This window comes from Stegostoma tigrinum, chromosome 9, assembly GCF_030684315.1.
Source record: "Stegostoma tigrinum isolate sSteTig4 chromosome 9, sSteTig4.hap1, whole genome shotgun sequence".
In the NCBI taxonomy this organism is placed as follows: domain Eukaryota; kingdom Metazoa; phylum Chordata; class Chondrichthyes; order Orectolobiformes; family Stegostomatidae; genus Stegostoma; species Stegostoma tigrinum.
Window position 1 is genome coordinate 16,190,589 of NC_081362.1, and position 23,455 is coordinate 16,214,043.

Here is a 23,455-nt window from a genome sequence, read left to right on the forward strand (position 1 = left end):
CTGTGTGTCATTGTTGTCACGTTGTGAAGGACCGAAACCATCCTGAGGTACCGCAGAGGGAGGAAGCTCTGGACCTGGAGTACTCAGAGGAAGTGAGGGGCTGGACAACATGGTGTGCCAATCGGGCAGCACAGTGATGGGAGGGGAATGAGAACGATGGAGTGGCGGGTGGCCAGGACAGAATTAGGAAGGTATAGACGGTAAAAGGCCTGTGTTCGATGCGCATTAGAGTCCAAACAGTTTGGTTCTGTCTTTTGGATGCTGGGAGAGCCACTGATTCCATGTCACTGTCACTGTCCCTGTCCCTGACGGTCAGTGCGGAGCGACGGGAGTGGGCCCCTGTCCCTGACGGTCAGTGCGGAGCGACGGGAGTGGGCCCCTGTCCCTGACGGTCAGTGCGGAGCGACGGGAGTGGGCCCCTGTCCCTGACGGTCAGTGCGGAGCGACGGGAGTGGGCCCCTGTCCCTGACGGTCAGTGCGGAGCGACGGGAGTGGGCCCCTGTCCCTGACGGTCAGTGCGGAGCGACGGGAGTGGGCCCCTGTCCCTGACGGTCAGTGCGGAGCGACGGGAGTGGGCCCCTGTCCCTGACGGTCAGTGCGGAGCGACGGGAGTGGGCCCCTGTCCCTGACGGTCAGTGCGGAGCGACGGGAGTGGGCCCCTGTCCCTGACGGTCAGTGCGGAGCGACGGGAGTGGGCCCCTGTCCCTGACGGTCAGTGCGGAGCGACGGGAGTGGGCCCCTGTCCCTGACGGTCAGTGCGGAGCGACGGGAGTGGGCCCCTGTCCCTGACGGTCAGTGCGGAGCGACGGGAGTGGGCCCCTGTCCCTGACGGTCAGTGCGGAGCGACGGGAGCGGGCCCCTGTCCCTGACGGTCAGTGCGGAGCGACGGGAGCGGGCCCCTGTCCCTGACGGTCAGTATGGAGCGACGGGAGCGGGCCCCTGTCCCTGATGGTCAGTGTGGAGCGATGGGAGTGGGCCCCTGTCCCTGACGGTCAGTATAGAGCGACTTTCAACTCTATGCACCTGACGGGAGCGGCTGGACATTGGGAGGGCGTCCTCACAAGCTCTGTCCCAGGCTTGGCTGAAGGGGCCATCAGCAGGGCCCAGGAGTCTGCCTGAGTGTTGGCGCCTGCTTTGCTGTTGTAGATTTGTGTTCGGCCCCCCGACGAGAGGCCATGTGCAGCGAGGACTGGCATTGTTGAAGCTTTTCGAGACCGGTTGGCTATGCTCCGGAGTGCAGCATCATGTGCACAATCTGATTTTGATAAGCTCCAACCCACTTCTCTAAGTTTCAGTTATCTGTTTGATTTTGTTCTTGTTACTATTTTTAACCTGTTAAAAGCTGTTTTCAGAAGAAGAGTAAAGGGCTGGGAGTTTGTTGCTAATATTGGTCCAAACCATCATACAAAATACTGCTTAGTTTCTGTTAGCATCAGGCTTATTTGGGTTCCATAGTTTTCAGACAGAACTATCTGAGGAAGTGGTGGAAGTGTCCTGTGTTTAGAGTCTGGCAACTTAGCAGGAAATTCCACTTCCAAAAGCGTTCACTTTGTTTGTGAATTCAAGTTATGAGCAAATTTTTCTGGGCTAGCCACTCACCAGCCCTTGGGCACACAAAGATAGCCTGGCTACCAACTCGGGCTGCTCAGCTGGTGGGTGTAATTTTAAAGCCCGGCCTCCTGACAAGGAATGTAACTTGTGCATTGATTTTCACCTTTGCTGCATTTCCTGTTGCATTAATAGTCTTGTGTGTGTAGTTCACACTTACGGTAACTTCCTGTCATATTTTAATACCATGATTAAATTAAATGCTGTGTTGCGCCAAGCGTAATATCACAGACAAGCTGTTAAGGATATAAATTGAGGGTTTCTGTGTGTGAGTCCGTACTTGCTATAGGTGTTACAGGCTCTCACCGGTACTGTCCAGTACAGGCAATCCCTATCCCTTTCAGCGGCCTGTTACATTTTCACTGTAGCAGTGTAATTGTGACTTTGGTATCACCCCTGGGGGAAGGCTGTTGGTTGGATGAGGTTGAAAAGATGTTCAGGGTAATACTCTAATAATTAATCACTCACCAGGAATTGGTTAACTTGGTGGGTTAGTTTGTTTAATGTAGTAAAACACTTTGCAAGTTCATGAAACAGACACTTTATGAACCCATGACCACTACCATTTGAGTCAGAAGTCACACAACACCAGGTTATAGTCCAACAGGTTTAACTGAAATCACAAGCTTTCGGAGTCCCACTCCTTAGTCAGGTGAAGTTCGCTATAACCTGGTCAAGTTCGCTATAACCTGGTGACGTGTGATTTCTGACTTTATCTATCCCAGCCCAATACCGGCACCTCCACACCATCGCTACTGTCTGCATTGTAAGGATGCTGGATACAAGGGAGCACCAACCCTAAATTCCCCTCTGAGCTACTCACTTGGGAACTTGTTGCTGTTCCTTTGGTGTTGCTGGGTCAAAATCCTGGAACTCCCTCCCGAACGGCATTGTGGGTCTACGTGCATTGTCATGGTTCAAGAACGCAGCTCACCGCCACGTTCTCAAGGGCAGCTAGGGATGGGCAAGAAATACTGGCCTGTCCAATGATGCCTGCATCCTATGAATTTAAAAAAAAAAATAAATTGCAGCAAATCCATTGATTTACATGTGGACAGCCTCCAGTCCAACAGCAGATTGATTGACTGACAGGCAGAGCCACAACATTGTATACACACAGCACCCAGAGACTTTCCAGATGGACTGTCTGAAAGGCAAGATACGATGTGGGTCACCAACAGTCAGCACGTGTACATTGGGGGTTTCAAGTGGTCGAAGTGTTCCTGCGTGGAGAAAGATTGACAGATTTCAGTGGAAGATTCGGCAGGGGGCTGGAATCATGAGCAGCCGGACCCAGCTCTTGTTGTAGGAAGGATAGGAGTACTACCCGTCTCGGAAACCTCCACTCCTCCCTCCCTCTTGCTGATCATAACCTCCGTCTCACTCGCTCTCTAACCCTCACACCTCTGCAAGGCCGAGAGCTTGGGAGCAGGGGCTCGGCGTCCCACCACGAGTATTGCGGCTCTGTCGATGGGCAGGCTGTTTCCAAAGACACGGGAGGCCTGCCAGGCTTTTTCTGGATCTGCCGTGCTATCTGTTGACTTCCGCGTACACATCAGGGCTGGGTGCATGCCGCAGTGCTTTGCAAGAAGTGTTGCCAGGCCTGTCAGTTTTGGAATGCTAAATGCTTATGGTGAGTCCCACCTCCAGTTAATGTTCATCATACATCACACATCACACCCGCACAGTGAGTCTTGGTGCTGAGAAAACATTGATAGAGTCATACAGCACAAGAGACAGTCCCTTCGGCCCAACCAGCCCATGCCGATCATTATCCCAAACTAAACTAGTGCCACCTCCCACATCCCTCCAAACCTTTCCTGTTCATGTACTCATGACATTAGATAAAATGTCTTATGAACACTGTCACTGTACTGGTGCCTACCACTTCCTCTGGAAGTTCATTCCACACACAAGCCACTCTCTGTGTGTTTTAAAAAAAAGTTGCCCCTCATGTCTTTTTTTAAAACTTTACCCTCCCACCTCAAAAATATGCCCCCTAGTTTTGAACCCTGCCCCTCTGGAGAAAAGACCCTTGCCATTCACCTTATCCATGTCCCTCATGATTTTATAAATCTCTGTAAGAACACCCCTCATCCGCCTGTGCTGCAGTGGAAAATGTTCCAGTCTGTCCAGTCTCCAGACACTCCATTCCGGTGACATCCTGGAAAATCCCTTCCAAACCCGTGCAGTTTAATAACATCTTTCCTATAAACAGGGCGACCAGAGCTGCACACAGTACTCCAGAAGTGTCGATGAAGAGTTTGAACGAAAACAGCTCTCTATTTAAAAGGAATCGAAGCAGCAGTAGTAAACTGCATTGGGTGTGAGCTGCCAAATGCAGGCAGTGATGCCCCTCCCTGATATACTGCATTCTCTTTGGCCTGCACAGCTCCACAACTTATTGATCCAGCTCTACTCTGCAACCATACCGTGCAAGAGCTGAAATCTAATGTTCTGTTGTACTCACTGAATCGATCCTTTTTCAAAGTTTCTGATTGATATGATTGACTTCCCCCTTTAAAGGACTGGGAGCGGTGTGAGAAAGGAATCGCAGATTCTCTTGCCAAGCTGAGGTCTTTCAAGAGAAAGCTTTCGCAGCCCCTCCCTGATCATCACGATGAGCTACACACGGAGCAGATCCGATGCATGGTAAGGCTCTCCTCTGTTTCAGTCCAGTTCCTGTACTCCCTCACCAGCATTGTCTTAAAAGGTGAATTCTCTGCACTTTCTGATTGGCACTTAAAACCAACAATGATACACTGGATGTTAAAAATCCAGAAATCTCAGCAAGCACTGGAAAATAATGTTAAGCAGCCACAAGCTGGTAGAAGAGGCAGAGTGGGGTTTGAGTGACCAAATGGCCGCCTTCCTGCTCCTATTTCCTCAGTTTTATTCTGTATTTATTCATGGGACATGGGTATTCCTGGCTCGGCCAACATTTATCGCCCAATCCTAACTACCCAGAGGGCACTTAAGGATTAAACACTTTGCTGTGGGCCTGGAGTCACATGTAGGCCAAGACCAGGTAAGACGAGATCCTAAAGGACATTTAGCGAACCAGATGGGTTTTCCTGACAATGGCCATCGTTAGACTTCTGATTCCAGATTCTTTTGTTCGTTTTACTGAACTTCAAATCCTGCCGATGGTGGAATTTTACCCCGGTCTCCAGAAGATTGCCGAGTCTCTTGCTGAAGAGTCTAGCAATAATGCCATGAGGCCGTCACCTCCCCTCAAGTTCCATGTAAAAGGGCCCAGTGATGGTGTGCTTGTGTGAATCCGGTAGATCTCACCAGAAATGGTTTTACTGTCTCGCTGCAGGAACTGGAAAGCTCTTTTGGAGGGTGGACCGATGACCTTGCCCACCTCTCCTTTCTGAAGGAAACCTTAACCAGCTACATTCGCGCCGATGATATCTCACTGCTTCAGGAGCGGATTGAGCTGCTGCACAGGCAGTGGGATGAGCTGTGTTATCAGGTAAGGCCATTGATACTAAACACCAGCCATCTCTCCTGCCATCTGTAAATCTCTCTGGAGCTGTGTTTATCCTCAGCTGCGTGTCCAATCAGTGTCTGGAGGGGATCAAATGACTTGGCAATTCACGCTTTGTTTCCTTTTACGTAGAAAAAAAGGAACAGGAGGAGGCCATTCGGCTCTTTAAGCCTGCTTCATCATTCAGTATGATCGCAGCTGATGATCCAACTCAGGCCCTCTGTTGCTGCCTTCTCCCAGTACCCTTTATTCCCTTTAGCCCTAAGAAATATATATTAACTCCTTCGCGAAAACAATCAACGTTTTGGCCTCAACTGCTTTTTGTGACAGAGAATTCCACTCGTTGAAGATATTTCCCCTCAGTTCAGTCCATTTCCTGCAAGCTGCGCACCGCTCTGGCGTTCTGCGCATGGCAATCCAATGATGGCATTGATCTGCAGTTCTGGAAAATTAGAGGGTACACTGGTCCTAAACGGCCTGCCCTCGTTCCTTAAACTGTACCCCTTGTTCTGGGCTCCCTGATCCATTAGGAACATCCCTCCCTGCGTTTAGATTCAATTTAGTCCTGTCGGAATGACGTAGGTTCCTATGAGATCTCCCGTTCACTCTGCTAAACTCCAGTACATACAACCCTGAGTCTCCATTCTGTTTTTTTGTCTGTCGGTCCGCTAACCCAGGAATCTGTCTGGTAAATCTTTGTTGCCCTCCCTCCATAACCAGAAGTTGCTCTGCTCTCTGTGGGAGTCATTCTGTGACTGCTGGTAATGACTGGCTTTTGGACAGTACCTCACTGTTTTGCTTCCTCTTCTGTTTCAGCCTGGTGAAATTTCAGTCGGCTGATGTATAGAGTAGGACCTCAAATCTAAGCAAACCCTAACCTAAGTCATTATACGAGAGCTTGCTTTTTAAAAAAAAATATGATCTTTATATGAGTCATACAACACAAGAACAGACCCTTCAGTCAAACCAGTCCGTGCCGACCGTAATCCTAAACTAACTTAGTCTGCCTACCTGTGCTTGGTCCATATCCCTCCAAACATCTCTTCTTCATGTACTTATTCAAATATCTTTTAAACATTGTAACTGTACCCACATCCACCACTTCCTCTGCCAGTTCAGCCTACACACAAAAAACTCGTGCTGTGTAAAAATAAAAAAATACACCTCATATCTTTTTTAAATCTTTCTCCTCTCATCTTAAAAATATGCCCTCTAATCTTGAAATCCCCAATCCTAAAGAAAAGACCCCTCCCTTTCACCTTACCTGTACCCCTCATGATTTTCTAAATCTCTATAAAGTCACTCCTCAATCTCTGATGCTCTAGTGAAAAAGGTCCCAGCCTCTCCTTCTAACTCGAACCCTGTATTCCCAGAAACATTGTAGTAAATCTGTTCTGAATGCTCTCCAACTTAATAATATCCTTCCTATAACTGGGCAACTAGAACTAGACACAATGCTCCAGAAAAGGCCTCATCAATGTTGTGTATAACTTTAACGTGACATCCCAACTGCTGTTCTCAAAGGTCTGAGCAATGAAGGCATTCATGCTGAACAGCTTTTTAACCACCCTATCGAGATGTGTTGCAAACTTCAAAGAATTATGTACCTGAACTCCCGGGCCTTGCTGTTCTACCATGCTATCCAAGGCCCTACTTTATTTATATAAATCCTGTCCTTGTTTGTTTTAGCAAAATGCAACACATCGCACTTTTCCATGCTAAATTCCCATTTGCCACCCCTCAGCCTATTGACCCAATTGATCAAGATCGCTTTGTAATCTTGGATAACCTTCTTCACTGTCCATTGTATCACTAGTCTCGATGTCGTACACAAATTTATGAGCAATAATTATTCTCATCTAACTCTGATGTATGCTGATAGTTCAGGATCTTTGACCATGTGCCTTTTGCTGTCTGGTTTTGATGCAGTAGCTGTGACCATGTTGGTACCTTGTCTTCTCTAACTCTGAAAGTTCGCTCACTCCATAGATTTGGGCACACGGACCACTGACATTGCTGCTTTCTGTGTGTACTGTACTGCAGTGTTGGAGGCGTTCCGTTTTGGATGGGGCTGTTAAACAAGGCTTCCTCTTTAGATGTAGAATATCCAGTGGTACGAGTTGTGGAAGAACAGGGAGAGCCCTAACTGCTGTCCTGACTAATATTCATCCCTCAGCCAATCAGACTTAGCTGGCCATTTACCTCATGCTGCCTATGGGATCTTGCTGTGTGTAATTCGACTCTCATATTTCCTGCATCACAACACTTCAAGGATGTTTGCTTGACTGTCATGCAGTTTGGGTGCGTTAAAATCATAAATGGTCAATATAAATGCAGCTCCATTCTTATCTCATCAGGAAGTGGGATCAAACAGAACACTTTTGTAATGATATATTGGCTTCAGGTTATAACACACGTCCTCAACTTTCCATTCCACTGAATGACTCTCGGGCCATTGGATCCTTGACTTCATGTAGATCACCTGATCCTTACCAGGCAGGCTTAGAAATAGTTTCCAAGGTGCACTGTGGCAAACAAAATTTAAATAGCTGTCTCTACCAAACCTTAAATCTGCGGCTGGGTGAACACTCCTCAATAATCTGCTGAGTTATGAATTTTCTAATCAAAATAAAATGTAATTTTGAACTCCTGTAATGCAGTCAAAATTACATTGTGCACTTTGTCCACTTGAGGCCACCATACACACAAGTACCTGCAGAGGGAGGTTGCTGCGAAGAGATCGTGTAGGATCCGTGCTGTTCCAGATGGTTCTGGCTGAATGTAGAATGGTTTCTATCCCAAGAGCTTCTCACACTCCACTCACATTTACTTGCAACTTCCGGGAACCTCTTATTCCCTGTGGTTGGTTGCTTAAGAGAGAACAAGAAGTCCTTTGTGATCAACAGTGCCGAAAAATGATCAACTGATCTTTGCTTTTCTCGTTGCTTGAAAGATCTTTGCACATTAGCTGTTTCAAGAGATTCATCTGCCTGCTTTCAGATCTTCTTTTGAAGAGTAGCTAGATGCTCAGTCACATCTTTTGATGTTTCTGGTCTGGGATCTTTTCTCAGTGGTAGAGACAAATACAATGAGCAACAGCTTAGAAAAAGAACGACAAGGGGGAAAGATTAAAAGATTCAGATGTGCTCGGCTGGATGTAAAATGCGTACTAAGGTTGTAAGAGGCACTATGTGAATGCAATATTGTGCTACCATTCTCATTCAAGCCCATTGGTTTTTAAGATGAGTTCAGGTAACCATGTTAGCAGAGCCACCCCCCCGCCCCCCGATGACTGTCTCCCAAAGCAGAGCTCTCCTCTGCGAAAACAGTCAGAGATCCCCAAGGCCCATCGCTTTGGAAAAGTTGGTTATGTCCATGGGGACTCACAGTCTTAGTGAGCCTTGTAAGATTTAGCTGGGGAGGGAGCAGCTGCCTGAGCATTGGATTTATTTTTGTCACTTGTACCTAGGTCCAGCGAAAAGTTTTGTTTTGCGTGCAGTACAGGAAGATCATACGTACAAAGTGCATTAGAGTGATAGAACAGAGTGAGGAATACAATGTCACAGCTGCAGGGAAGGTGCACAGAGAGTGAGGTCAACGTTAAATTAAAAATTTTACCAGCCCATTCATCAGCCTAGTAACAGCAGGGAAGAAGCTGTTCTTGAATCTGCTGGGTCGTGTGTCTAAGCTTTTGCATCTTGTGCCCAACGGAAGCGATTAGAAGAGATTCTAACTGGGGTCGGAGGGGTCTTTGATGATGTTGGCTGCCCTCCCGAGACAGCGAGATGTGTAGATGGAGTAAGTGGGTGGAAGGTTGGCATGCATGATGGTCTGGGCTGTGTTCACAACTCTTTGCAGTTTCTTATGGCCCTGGCAGAGTGGTTGCCATGCCAAGCCACAATGCATCTGGATAGAATGCTTTCCACGGTGCATGTATAAAAATTGGTAAGTGCCTTGCTGCAGCTATTCAGGCCCTTGACAAGGCCCCACGTTGAGTATTGTGTGCAGTTCTTGCCTCCCAGCCTGAGGAAGGACATTTCTGCTATTGTGGGAATGCCATGAAGGTTTACCAGATTGATTCCCGGGATGGCAGGACTGACATATGAGGAGACAGTTGGAATTTAGAAGAATGAGGAGGGATCTCATTGAAGCGAATAAAATCCTGATGGGACTGGACAGGCTAGATTTGGGAAGAATATTCCCGATGTTGGGGAAATCCAGAACGAAGGGTCACAATCTCAGAATAAGGGGTAAGAAATTCAGGACTGAGATGAGGAAGAATTTCTTCACTCGGAGAGTTGTGAACCTGTGGAATTCTGTCCCACAGGAAGCTGTTGGGGCCAGTTTGTTAGATATATTCAAGAGGGAGCTGGATGTGGCCCTTGTGTCTAAAGGGATCAAGGGGTTACAGGGAGAGAGCGGGGATGGGATACTGAGATTGCATGATCAGCCTTGACCGTATTGAATGGTGTTACAAGCTCGAAGGGCCGAATGGGCGTATCCCTGCACCTATTTTCCATGTTTCTATGTCTCTTTACAGGCATGATGGTTCTGACAGCAGGTGGCACCAGACTCTCTCAGTGTCAACGGGTGTAGGTATACTTGTCAGGGAAACATTTCAGACCCTTATTGCTTTGTCGGAGGGTCATTTGTCTTTCTCCTCTTCACTGAGCAGTGGAGGCCAGTTCGATCAGAATGCACAAGGCTGAATTAGACTTCTGATTGACATGGGATTTGAGGATTATGGGGGACAAGTTGTAGATCATCGAGGAATTTTTAATTGATACTGATGAGTACAACTTGGTTTAGTTGTAACAGCTTATTCTGCGACTAACAGGTTGTGGATTCAAGTATTACTCCAGGAATTTGGACATGGTCTAAGCTAAGGTCCGGGTGCAGTGTTAAGGGAGTGCTGCACTGTTGATCAACCCATTTTTCAGAAACACCACTCAGTCAGTTCCTTAGCCAACTCTTTGTTCATACTTGAACAGATAAAAGTTGAAATCTGTAGGAAAATGATGCCAGTTTTAAAGCAAGATGCCAAAATGCATGTTGCAGATTTAACACACTTTAGCTTTGAGATGATCCATCTTTGCGAAGGCCTTTTTCAATATTTGCAGTTTTCACCTTTAGTAGAAGCCTTTTAACATCAAAAGGAAATGGAAGGCTAAGTTGAAATGAGATGAGTGTATAAAATGAGATGAGACCACTCTTCTGGGACAGAAGAAGACAGAATAGGTCAGCACCACACTCTGGGCTGAAGGGCCTGTACTGTGCTATATTGTTCGGTGTTCTGTGTTCCAAGACGATTTGACATTGGCGAGTTTTCTTCAGTTCATTTGCCTCCTGAATATTGACAGTTTGCAATAGACATAGGAAAAGAGATGTGCAATTATATAGCACCTTTTACAACCACAGGATGTCCTTCGATAATTTCCAGCCAATTAAGTACTTTGGAGTGTTGCATTGCCGGAAACCAGGTAGCCAGTTTGCACAAACAGCAATGTGGTGAGTAAGGAGTTAGATCATCTGTTTTTAGTGATGTTGATCGAATCTTTAGAGCTGGGCTTGAACCCGCAACCTTCTATCACAGAGGCAAACACGCTACGCTTCAAGAATTAATTTAGAGGCAGACTTGAATTCCTGGAGGATAGCCGAATGAAACCAGAATAAATCTTTCACCACTTGACGTTCTGTCAAGTAATTGTGACGAGCTGAATGTCACACTGTTGAAATATTTCTTTTGAAGTGCAACAGTATCACTGGATACACAGAGATCTTGTCAGTTTCTCATCCCACCTCTGGTATCTTAAAGAATAGTAACTTGATTGGGTGATAAAATCATTAAGAGGTATTGTACCGGTCAGATTTGACATGCCATCTTCTAGCTGCTGGTCTGAAGGCTGCCAGCGGACTGCTGCTGCCTCAGTTGTATTCTGGTGCAGCATTTGCATCAAAAGACACCGCAACAGGAAGTCTGTTAATCTCTGAACCTGAGGAAGGTCACCTGACAGCAGACGTTAGAAAGCAATGCGAACAGGTTCGTCTGGAATGCTTTTGCTGTTCAGTTCAGCGTTTTACAATGTGGATCCGTCCTTCAAAAAAGATTTAAGTGTGCCCTGCCCACCTTCTAAATTCCGAAGCTTTGGTGATGGAAATAGCTTCCAGTAACGAGGCTTTCAGACTGATGGATGATGCAGATGTCCGTTACCGAATGTGTTTGAGAGACGTAGAACTCAACTTCCTTTTGGCTTAGATTTGAGTTCATGAAGAGATGTCTACACTTCCTGTCAAATGCTTGGAATTTGTGTAGAACTTGACTGGTCGCAATTATTGTCTCAGTTTGATATTTTTCAATCCATACGTGGATCTACTTGTAAACGAGAATATGAATCATAGTTGATGCAAACTGAATAGCTCTGGCTGATTTCTTTTTGAGAGTTAGGCTGTCATTGTAATCCAGGCTCGGACGGGCTTATTAAAGTTGGCTCTGCATTGTACAGAAGTGCCGTTCTGCTGTGGGTGTTAGCAGCATAAAAATTTGCTAAAAATGATTCCTATTTTGGCAATGCTCTGGGACAGTGAGAATGGGTATCGGATTCTCTTTGATTTCGGTTCGTTTTTCCCCTGAAGCCAAAACAATTCCAATTAAATTCATCGGTTTGTGCTTTCCCTAAAAAAAAGTGTTGAATGTGGCTCTTTATGACAACTTTGAGATGAGGTAGCATCTTACAAGACCGTTGTCCTGATGCAAAGATGAATTGTTAGATAATGCTGTTCCTCTTTAAAATGTTCTTCTGTATTGGGAAAGTTAGTGGCACCAAACTGCACTGAGAATATATATCCAGGAATTCCCTGAGGGGTATCGTTCTCACCCTCTGTAGCTCCAGCAAGTGGCCAACCCTGGGTATGGAGGAGATTTATAGGAATGGTGCCACAGTTATGTCGAGAGAATGGAGTAGGTTAAGGGAAGGTGGGATAGAGGTCTTCAGAATGCTGAATAGTGCTGCTCAAGCAGATCGGGAGAAATGCTGTGTGCTGACAGGAGACTGTGTGACGAACCAGAGGACACAGATTCAAAACAACTGGGAAAGAAACATTGAAGGGGAAATTATTCTTTATTTTTGTATAGCAAGTGAACCATGATGATGTGAGACATGGAAGCGAGGGAGCTTGGGGGAAATAAATAGTGACATCTGGAAAAGAGTCCGCATTACAGAAGAGGAGGTGCTGGAGATCATAAAATGCGTACAGGAAGATAAATCCCCGGGACCTGATCAGGTGTATCCAGGACGTTGTGGGAAAGTAGGGAAGAAACTGTGGGACCCCTAGCAGAGATATTTCTATCATCGACAGCTGTGGGCGAGATGGCAAAAGACTGGAGGGTGGCTAATGTTGTGCCATTGTTTAAAAAAGGCTACAAGGAGAAGCCAGGGAACTACAGACTGATGAGTAAGATGTTGGAGGGGATTCTGAGAGACAGTATCTGCATGCTTTTGGAAAGGGATAGTCAGCATGGCTTTGCACGTGGGAAATTGTGTCTCACAAATTTGTTTGAGTTTTTTGAAGGGGTGACCAAGAAGATAGGTGAAGGCAGAGTGGTGGATGTTGTCTGTATAGACTTTAGCAAGGCCTTTGACGAGGTTCTGCATGGCAGACTGGTTAGTACGGTGACGAATGGAAACCAGGGAGACCTAGCCTGTTGGATACAAAATTAGCTTGACGGTAGGAGACAGGGGGTGGTGGCAGAGGATTGATTGATTCATTTATTGTTGTCACATATACCTAGGAACAGTGAAAGGTGCTGTTTTGTGTGCTATACAAGCAGATTGTAACATAGGAAGTACAGTAGAGTAGCAGAGCAGAGTGCAGAATATGTTACAGCAGCAGAGAAGGTGCAGAAAGTGAGAGATCAACGTTGACATTGGAGAGGTCCATTCAAAAGTCTGTGATAAAAGCAGGGAAGAATCTATTTGTAGCATGTATTCACACTTTTGTATCTTTTGCCCAACAGAACAGGGTGGAAGAGAATATAATCAGGGTGGGAGGAGTCTTTGATGTTGGTTGCCTCGCTGAAGCTGCAGGAAGTGTAGATGGAGTTAATGGATGGGAGGCTGGCTTTCATGCTGGACTGGGCTGCTTTCACAACTCGGTAGTTTCTTGCGGTCTCTGGAAGACCAGTTGCCATACCACACTGTGATGCATCCAGATAAGATGTTTTCTTGGGTGCACAAAAATTGGCAAGTGTCTTTTGTGGACACGCCAAATTTCCTTAGCCTCCTGAAGAAGTAGAGGCATCGTTGTCCTTTCTTGACCATCAAGTCAGCGAGAGTGGATCATCACTCCCAGGAACTTATCACTCTTGGCCATCTCTGCCTCAGCCCCATTGATGCAGAAAGGATCATGCCCACTCTACTTGCTTCCTAAAGTCACTGACCAGCTCCTTTGTTTTGCTGACATAGATGGAGAGATTGTTGTCTTTATACTGTGCCACTAAGCACTCAGTCTCTTTCCTGTATTCTGTCTTGCCGTTATTTGCTACATGGTGGTGTCATCAGCTAACTTGTAAATGGCGTTGGGGTGGAATTTGGCCACACAATCGTGAGTGTATAAGGAGGATAATGGGGGGCTGAGTACACAGCCTTGTGGAGCACTGGAGTTGACAATTATCATTGAGGTGGAGTCATTGCCAATTCTTACTGATTTTCTAATCCGTAGACTGTAGTCAGAGATCCAGTTACAGAGTGGGGAGCTGAGACCAAGGTCTTGGAGATGAGTATGTTTGGAATTATGGATTGAAGGTGACCCAGTGGCCAATAAATCAGAGTCTGATGTAGGTATCTTTGTTTGATTTATCGTCACATTTACCAATGTTCAGTGAAAAGTTTTTTGTTTACAAGCTGTACAGGCAGATCACAGCAAGCAAAGGATGTACAGGTCAAGAAGACCTAGAGGCTTACAGGTTGTGTTACAGGGTGCATTATTTGAGGCTAGAGTTCATTCAACAGCCTGATAATGGCTGGAAAGAAGTTGTTCCTGAGCCTAGTTGTGCGTGTGTTCAGGCTTCTGTACCTTCTGTCTGACAGAAGAGTTAGAGGAGATCATTACTGGGGTGTCAAGGGTCTTTGATGATGTTGGCCGCCTTTCTGTGGCAGCATCCATGTAAATAGAGTCCATGGGTGGAAGGATGGCTTCTGTGATGGTCTGGAATGTGCACACAATGTTCTGTAGTTTCTTACAGTCGACGGCAGAGCAGTTGCCATACCAGGCCATTATGCACCTGGACAGTATACTTTCAATGGTGCATTTGTAGAAGTTGGTGAGGGACCTTTGGAAATGCCAAATTTCCTGAACTGCCTGAAGAAGAACAGTTGTTTGTTGTGCCTTCCTGACTGTCGCATTTACGTGGGAAGTCCAGGACGGATTGTCAGTTATCGTCAATCCAGGGAACTTGACGCTCATCACTCTCTCAATCTCAGTTCCATTGATGTAGATGGGGGCATGTTCTCCTCCTTCCTTTTTGAAGTCGATGATCAGTTCTTTAGTTTTACCAACGTTGAGAGACAGATTGTTTTCATTGCAGCATGTCATCAAGCCCCTCTATCTCCCTTCTGTACTTTGACTCATCGTTGTTAGATCTCCGTCCCACAACAGTGGTGTCATCAGCGAACTTGCAGATGGTGTTTGTTTAGAATTTGGTGACACAGTCATAGGTGTACAGTTGGGGGCAGATGACGCATCCTTGGGGGGGCTCCAGTGTTAAGTGTTATTGTGGAGGGGGAGCAGTTACCCATCCTCACTGTGTGGCCTTTGGGTCAGAAAGCTGTTGCATATGTTTCAGGGATGAGTGTAGGGCCAGGGAAATGATATCTACTGTGGATCTATTGCACCGGTAGGCAAATTGCTAAGGATCAAGGCAATTTGGTAGGCTGGAGTTGATGTGAACCATGACCAACCTCTCGAAGCACTTCATAATTATGGAGGTCAGAGCCAGCAGTCATTGAGGCACGATTTTTCTTTCGCATTGTGATGATGGTGGTCTTCTTGAAGCAGATGGGGACTTCAGATTGTAGAAAGGAGATGTTAAAGATCTCTGTGAATACACCTGGCAGCTGGTCCACACAAGATCTGAGTGCACAGCCGGGGTCTCCATCTGGGCCAGCCACTTTCAGTGGGCTCACTCCCAAGAAGGCAGGGGGAGTGACTGTCGGTACAGGGGTACCTGAGACTGTTAGAAGAGTTGTTCAGGCTGCAGGTTGTAACCAGCGGTGTGCTACAAGCATCGGTGCTGGGCCCACTGTTGTTCGTCATTTAGAAAAACCGTTTGGATGTGAATACAGGAGGCGTAGATGGTAAAACTTGTGGATGATACCAAAATTGGTGGTATAGTGGACAGCGAAGATTATTTAAGGGTATAATGGGATCTTGATCAACTGGGCCAGTGGCAGATGGAGTTTAATGCAGATAAATGTGTGGTGTTGCATTTTGATAAGACAAACCAAGGCAGGGCTTGGAGTTAATAGTAGGGCCCTGGAGAGTGTTGTCGAACAGGGAGACCGAGCATTGCAGGTACATAGTTCCTTGAAAGTGGAATCACAGTAGACAGTTTGGTGACAAAGGTATTTAGCACACTTGCGTTTATTGGTCAGAACATGAGTAGGGGCATCATGTTATGGCTGTACAAGACATTGGTAAAACCACATTTGGAGAACTGAATACACGTGTGGTCACCTTGCTATAGGAAGGATGTTATTAAATTGGAAAGGGTGCAAGCAAGATTTAGAAGGATGTTCCTGGGACTGGAGGGTTTGAGTTATTAGGAGAGGAAGGTTAGGCTGGGACATTTTTCCCTGGAGTGCAGGAGGCTGAGGGGTGATCTTTATAGAGGTTTACTAAATCATGAGGAGCATAGATAAGCTGAATAGCCCAAGGTCTTTTCCCATAATAGGGGAGTCCCAAACTAGAGGGCATAGGTTTAAGGTGAGAGGGGAAAGCTTTAAAAGGGGCCTGAGGGACAACATTTTCAGAGAGGGTGGTGCGTGTAGAGAATGAGCTGCCAGAGGAAGTTTTAGAGGGGGGTACAATTACAACATTTAAAAGATATTTGGATGGGTACAGAGATAAGTTAGGCTTAGAGGAATGTGGACCAAACACAGGCAAATGGGACTAGTTCAGTATAGGAAACCTGATCAGCATGGATGAGTTGGGCCGAAGGGCCTGTTTCCGTGCTGTATGACTCTACCCTGTGAATGCACTGCCAGAAAGTCTGGCAAACTTTAATAAAAGCTTGTAAAAGAGAATTGTAAATATAGTTTAAAGGAAAAGATTTGGAGAGTGCCTTGAAAGTGCAGGATGTCAAACTGCCCTGTTCAAGGAGCTAGAAGAGCCATGACAAGGCAAATACCCCATGCCAGTGCTTGAGAATTCCACACTGGAGCTCTGTTTGCGTGCCCACAGGAGTTTCAGCCAAGCGTGACCAATTTGGAGGGTCCCCATCCGCCATGTTTGTCTATCTTCTTAGGCTCCCTGCCGTGTAAAAGCAACTTCACTCCAACTGATGGAGCCTCCAATTGTCTGCTGTGATTCAGTGGTAACCTTCTCAGTTCTGAGGCAGCAACATGGTGGGATTAAGCCCCTGGCCAGAGATTTGAGCCTGCTATCTGACTGAGCACTTCGGGGCAGGCATTTAGAAGAGAGGTGTTGTTCTCCACGAAATGATGAGGGGACAACACATGGAGATTCACCAGGTTTAGAACACCTGGTTTGTATAACTGACTTTGAACCAATTTTATAGGGATCACAGCAACTTTCCTGTAAATTGACCTGTCATTGTAATTCCACTGCATCGTCAGGACAATGCCATGATCTCCGAAAATTTCCTCAATGTCTGCTGGAAGAGACACCATCTGTAAGCGTTAAAATGCAGAGCCACAAATGTGACACTTGTATTAAGGAGCCCAGTTATCCAAGTAAGATGTGTGTGGAGCAGTGAATCAGGTTTTGAAATGCATTTCTGGAAGAAGCTTGGCAGGAGGTCAAACAAAATGCCGCAGCGTAGGACTTGAAGTTTTGATTCAGCGGTGTGGGTAGTCTCTGTTTCTGGGTTCAGAAGCACGGTTCAGCAAGTTCCATGTTGAATTGTGTCGCTTCAGCAGAATGTTATATCGGACGATTAATATTTCATGCACATTTTTGCTTTGTAACGGGCTCAGATGTGATCCTCTGGCTGTTATGCATTCCCAGGTAACATTGCGCAGACAGCTGGTCACAGAGAAGTTGAATGAGTGGGTGCTATTCAATGAGAAAAACAAGGAGCTGTGTGAGTGGCTGACCTTAATGGAAAGCAAAGTATCACAGAACGGAGACATCAGCATCGAGGAGATGATTGAGAAACTGAACAAGGTAAGTTCTGAAACTCTACCCAAGGTGATTTCACAGCGGTTATTCAATCCAGTCGTTTGAAAGCACGATCCCGTGTCCCCTTTGTAAGTGCAGCTGGATAAATCCCTATCTGGGTCTTTGGATTATTCAGATTTTTTATTTAAATGTAAAGAGATTACAGTAGTATCCAGTAGACATTTGTCCAAAACAGCCAAAGAACTGAGGATGCCGGAAATCAGAAACCAAAACAGAAATTGCTAGGAAAGCTCAGCAGCATCTATGGACAGAAAGCAGAGTTAGTAATGTTTCGAGTCGGGTCTCCCTTCTTCAGAACAGTTCTGAAGCTGGACCTGGCACATTAACTCTGCTTTCTCTGCACAGATGCTGCCCAGACCTGCTGAGTTTTCCCAGCAATTTCTGACATTTGTCCATATTGAGTAACGGTCCAAACCCGGTATTGATTATAAAATTCAACTTTATCATAGAATCCAGACAGTGTGGAAATTCAGGCCATTCAACCCATTGAGTCCACACTGACCCGCTGAAGAGCATTTAACCCTGCATTTCCTACAGCTAACGTACCCAGCCTGCACATCCTCGAGATTGTGGGGAGGAAACCAGAGCGCCCAGAGGAAACCCACACAGACACGGGGAGAATGTGTAAACTCCAGACAGACAGATACCCAAGGGTGGTATTGAACGTTGGTCCCCAGTGCTGTGAACCAGCAGTGCTCACCACTGAGTCGCAACAAATGCTAAGCAAGGCCTGCATGCTCCAAGGTGGGGAAAGCACCAAAATAATGCCTCGGTGGAGCCTCTCGTTAAAGAGCTTCAGGCTAAAACAAAGTCAATAATACCGCCTGAGGTAGTAGGAGCTGCCGATGCTGGAGAATCCGAGGTAACGATGTCTAGAGCAGGATGCACACAGCAGGCCGAGCAGCATCAGAGGAGCAGGAAAGCTGACACTTCAGGTCTCTTCAGGGATGTGCTTTGATACTTATTTGTTGCGAGGGGAAAGAGCATGAAATTAAAGCTCAGGCTCAGCTGTACAAAACCCTGGCTAGGCCCAACTTGGAGTACTGACAGCAGTCGGGGCACTACACCTTCAGAAGGATATATTGGCCGTGGAGGGTGTATATGATACCTGGACTTCAGGGGTTAAGTTATGAGGGAAGATTACACAAATTAGGCCTGTTTTCTTTAGAATTTAGAAGATTAAGGGATGATCTGATTGAAAACTTCAAAATATGAACAGGAAACATCAGGATAAATAAAGATAAACTATTTCCATTCATTGGAGTTTCCAGAACCTGAGCACATAGTTTAAGTATTCAGGCCAGACCACTCAGGAGTGTTGTTAGGAAGCACTTCTGCACACAAATGTGTTTAGAACCCTCACCCACAAATGGCAGTAGTTGCTGGTTTAATTACTTAACAGAAACTTATCTATCTGTGGCTTTAAAATCAACAAAGGCAGTAAGGAACAAAAACAAAGTTGCTGGAAAAGCTCAGCAGCATCCGTGAAGGAAAATGCAGAGTGAACATTTCGGGTCCAGTGACCCTTCCTCAGGACGCTAACTCTATTAACTCTGTTTTCTCCTTCACAGATGCTGCCAGACCTGCTGAGTTTTCCCAGCAACTTCTGCTTTTGTTCCCGATTTACAGCATCCCTAGTTCTTTTGATTTTTATTAAGGTAGTAAGGAATATGGGCCATTGGCAGGTCAGTGGAGATGGGCCACAGAGCAGTCATGATCTCATTTAACTGGTGAAACAGGGTTGAGGAAACTTGAGGATGAATGTGTTCCTGTGTCAAGGCAGATTCCTGCTTTTTATTTTGTTCAGTGTTATGACCGAGACTGAAGGAGTGTACTGTTACTCTTGACCCTCTGCTCCACAACATGGAATAAAAATAACTTCAGTTAGTTACAAGGTGACCAATCAAATCCATTATTTGTATCTGGTTATAAACAAAAAGATCTATCAACCAGGTTTCTTAGCAAGCACAGTAATGGGTTTATTATCAAAACAAAACTTGTTCAATAAAGATGTAATATTTGGTTAACATACACGGTCCATCATATGAAGTATAAATACTTATCCCATGACCTCTCAGCCACACACACACACACATACACGCTCACAGACATAACCCCCCCTTCTTTTGCTGTCGAGCAAAGCAAAGAGAAAGAACCAGAACAGATTCTTCACCAGGTACTAGCTCTCTGAGAAAAAAGAACTTTGGCCCATGAGTTATTTTTGAAGGCAAAAAGGATAAATGTAAAATGGTTCAGAATTTTTTCGTCTGGCATGTGTGATCAAGTCATTAATCATGTCTCCTTGTCTCTGAAGTCTCATAGACGCAATGTGCTCATGAACTAGAACCATGAGGCGTTCTTTCAGTGACCCTTTCAAAAGAATAAACAGGTTTTTTTCTGAAGTAATGTAAAGGTTTTCTTTACAAACCTGGGATAGAACAGTTGAGCAGCTTTTTCATAGTAGGCTTTCCTCCAAATTGGCTTGTTCTTAGCGGGCTTTCCACCAACTAACCTTGTGTGTAGCAAGCTTTCATCCAGTGAGCTTTGTTAGCAGCAGGCTGTTTTCAAACACAGTTTGATCTCACTGAGCTTTTGTCAAACTCAGCTTTTTCTTAGCGGCTTCTTTCCAATTGAAGTAGCTAAAATAATAAGAGATGTCAAAGCGTGGAGCTGGATGAACACAGCAGACCAAGCAGCATCTTAGGAGCACAAACGCTGACGTTTCAGGCCTAGACCCTTCATCAGAGAGGGGGTTGAAGAGAGGGTTCTGAAATAAATAGGGAGAGAGGGGGAGGCGGACCGAAGATGGATAGAGGAGAAGGTAGGTGGGGAGGTAGGGAGGGGATAGGTCAGTCTGGGGAGGATGGACAGGTCAAGGAGGGGTGGGATGAGGTCAGTAGGTGGGAAATGGAGGTGTGGCTTGAGGTGGGAGGAGGGAATAGGTAAGAGGAAGAACAGGTTAGGGAGGTGGGGACGAGCTGGGCTAGTTTTGGGATGCAGTGGAGGGAAGGGACGAGCTGGGCTGGTTTTGGGATGCAGTGGGGGCAGGGGAGATTTTAAAGCTTGGGAAGTCCACATTCCATTTCCGACCTACTAACCTCATCTCGCCTCCTTGACCTGTCCGTCCTCCCCGGCCTGACCTATCCCCTCCCCACCTATACTCTTCTCACCACCTATCTTCTCCTCTATCCATCTTCAGTCCGCCTCCCCCTCTCTCCCTATTTATTTCAGAACCCTCTCCCCATCCCCCTCTCTGATGAAGGGTCTAGGCCCAAAACGTCAGCTTTTGTGCTCCTGAGATGCTGCTTGGCCTGCTGTGTTAATCCAGCTTCACACTTTGTTATCTTGGATTCTCTGGCATCTGCAGTTCCCATTATCTCAGCTAAAATAATCACCTGTCCATGCCAGGCACTGTTGGGGGTCAGAACAGCTTATTTTGAAATAAAACTCCAAATTCCATAGTGCACTTTCAGTGACCTCTTTTTAAAGAAACCACTCCAGGTATGTCCACAAAACTAAAAGCAACTTTCTTTACCCACAGTCCTTCAAAATTTATGCCCTCCAAGTGACGTTAAATACAAACTATCTTTGTAACAATGGGCTGTGGGACTGTGCATGGGCCAGCATTTCACGCTCATCTCTAATTGCCCGTGAGAGGGTGCTGGTGAACTGCTGCAGTTAATGTAGTGTAGGGGTACACACACAATGCTGTTAAGGAGGGAGTACCAGGAATTTGACCTCCTCCTACAATGAGGATGGTGTGTGCCTCGATGGGGAGTTTACCGGTGGTGACGTTTTCGTGCATCTGATGGCCTTAAGCTTCCAGGTGGTGTATGGCTATGAGTTTTGGAACTTGGTGTTGCAGGAGCTGAGGTTATTTTACTGCAGTGCATGCTCCAGTGCAGCTCTGTAACAGGCCTCCCCTGTGCTGTCCACAGGACTACCAGGAGGAGATTGCTGCAACAAGTGAGAACAAAATGCAGCTGCAACAAATGGGCCAGAGACTGATCCGAGCCAGTCACGAGAGTAAAGCGTCTGAGATTGAATACAAACTGGGCAAGGTCGATGATCGCTGGCAGCATCTGTTGGACCTGATCGGCGCCAGGTAAGATGCACAGTTGGATTGGTTATGGTATCAAATAAATGACATGCAAAGTGACTATTAGACCTAGCGGCACCATCAGAGCACGTACAACTACACAGCAGTGATGATGAATATTGAAGATCATTTTACTTTATATTGAGGTCTTATTTTATTTATAAAGGTCTTAATACATCTGCAGACCTGCTCCTTTCCAATTTGCCTTTAGTGGTTGCTGACAAAGCTGTAACCAGTTTTATTTTGAGTTGACTCGCAGCAGAAAGGAATCACAGCATTAGAAAAGGTTATATTATCAGCTCTTGCTGCATCGTCATGAATAGGCTGGGGCAAAAGCTCACAGGAGGGAATGGAAAAGTGGCATTATGCCTGGACTAGGAATCCTAGGAACTATCCACCGTGATAGATGGTGAAATTTAAGTTTGATTAGGAAACTGGGTTAAACAAAATAATTAATGTAAAATGCATTTCTGGTGGACCTTGAACCGTCGCTCGGAGTCTGGACATTACCACTGCACTTTCAAGAGGCCCTTACTTTAATAAATTAAAAATCGAATGAAAATCATAAAACTGTTCTTGATTTTGTAAAACCTGATCTGGTTCACCAATATCCTTCAAGGAAGGAAATCTGCCATCCTTACCTGGTCTGGCCTACATGTGAACCCTCAGCAATGTGGTTAACTCTTCATGGCTAATTAAGTCAATTAAGTAACCTCCCATGAATGAATAAAATCAGCCTTAAGACCGTAAGATATAGGATCAGAATTAGGCCATTCGGCCCATCGATTCTGTCCTGCCATTCAATTATGGCTGATGTGTTTCTCAACCCCATTTTCCTGCCTTCTCCCTGTAACCCTTGATCCTTTTGTCTTAAATATATTCAATGACTTAGCCTCCATAGCCTTCTGCAGCAATGAGTTCCAAAGATTCACCAGCTTCTGACTGAAAAAATACCTCCTCACCTCAGTTCCGAAGGGTCGTCCCTTCACTCTCCTACTAGTGGAAACATCTCTGTGGCCTGCACCCTCAACACTATCTGTTAGTCCACTGTTCTTGTGTCATCAGCAAACTGACAACAGTGTCCTCAGTTCTTTTGTCAAGATTGTTTATGGATAGTGCGAATAGTTGTGATCCCAAGACTGACCCCTGCAGAACTCCAGTACTTAATGGCCGCCATCCTGAAAAAGACTCCTTCCTGTCTACTTTCTGCCTTCTGTCAATCAGCCAATCCTCTGTCCACGCCAGTGCCTTGTCCCTAAACTACAGGCTGTTATCTTATTTAGCAACTTCCCGTGTGGGACTTTGTCAGAGGCCTTCTGGAAATCCAAATAGATCGTGTCCACTGGCTCTCCTTTTCCTAACTTGCTCCTTCCTTCCTGGAAGAATTCTAACAGATCTGTCAGGCATGACCTCCCTTTGAAGCAGTGCTGACACAGCCCTGTTTTACCATGCGTTTCCAAGTACTTCCCAATCTCAACCTTAATAATGGACCCGAGAATTTTACCAACGACCAAGTTCAGGTCAACCAACCTAGAGTGTCCTGTCTCTGCCTCCCTCCCTTCTTAACTGCAGTTTTACATTAGCCATTTTCCTGTCCTCTCGGACCCTCCCTGACTCCAGTGATTCCTGAAGGATCACCACCAATACCTCTTACAACGTGCGCAGCTACCTCCTTCAGAACTCTGGGCTGTCAGCTCTCTGGTCTAAGTAATTTAACTACCTTCAGACTCTTCAGCTTGCCCAGCACCTTCTCCTGAATGATGGCCACTACACTCACCTCTGCCCTGTGATTATCTTGAATTTCCTGTATGCTGCTGATGTCTTTGATGTTGAAAACT

General features: G+C 45.9%; 1 protein-coding gene across 10 annotated transcripts in view; it reads left to right on the top strand.

Annotated features, from left to right (window-relative positions):
• Positions 1-23,455, top strand: part of syne1b (spectrin repeat containing, nuclear envelope 1b) — a 504,959-nt gene that overhangs the window by 407,645 nt on the left and 73,859 nt on the right. For all 10 annotated transcript variants that reach the window (XM_059648367.1, XM_059648370.1, XM_059648364.1 and 7 more), the window contains 4 exons: positions 4,135-4,260; positions 4,931-5,086; positions 17,345-17,503; positions 21,457-21,623. In XM_059648367.1, the coding sequence (XP_059504350.1) occupies positions 4,135-4,260; positions 4,931-5,086; positions 17,345-17,503; positions 21,457-21,623 (608 nt within the window). The remainder of the gene's footprint in view (positions 1-4,134; positions 4,261-4,930; positions 5,087-17,344; positions 17,504-21,456; positions 21,624-23,455) is intronic.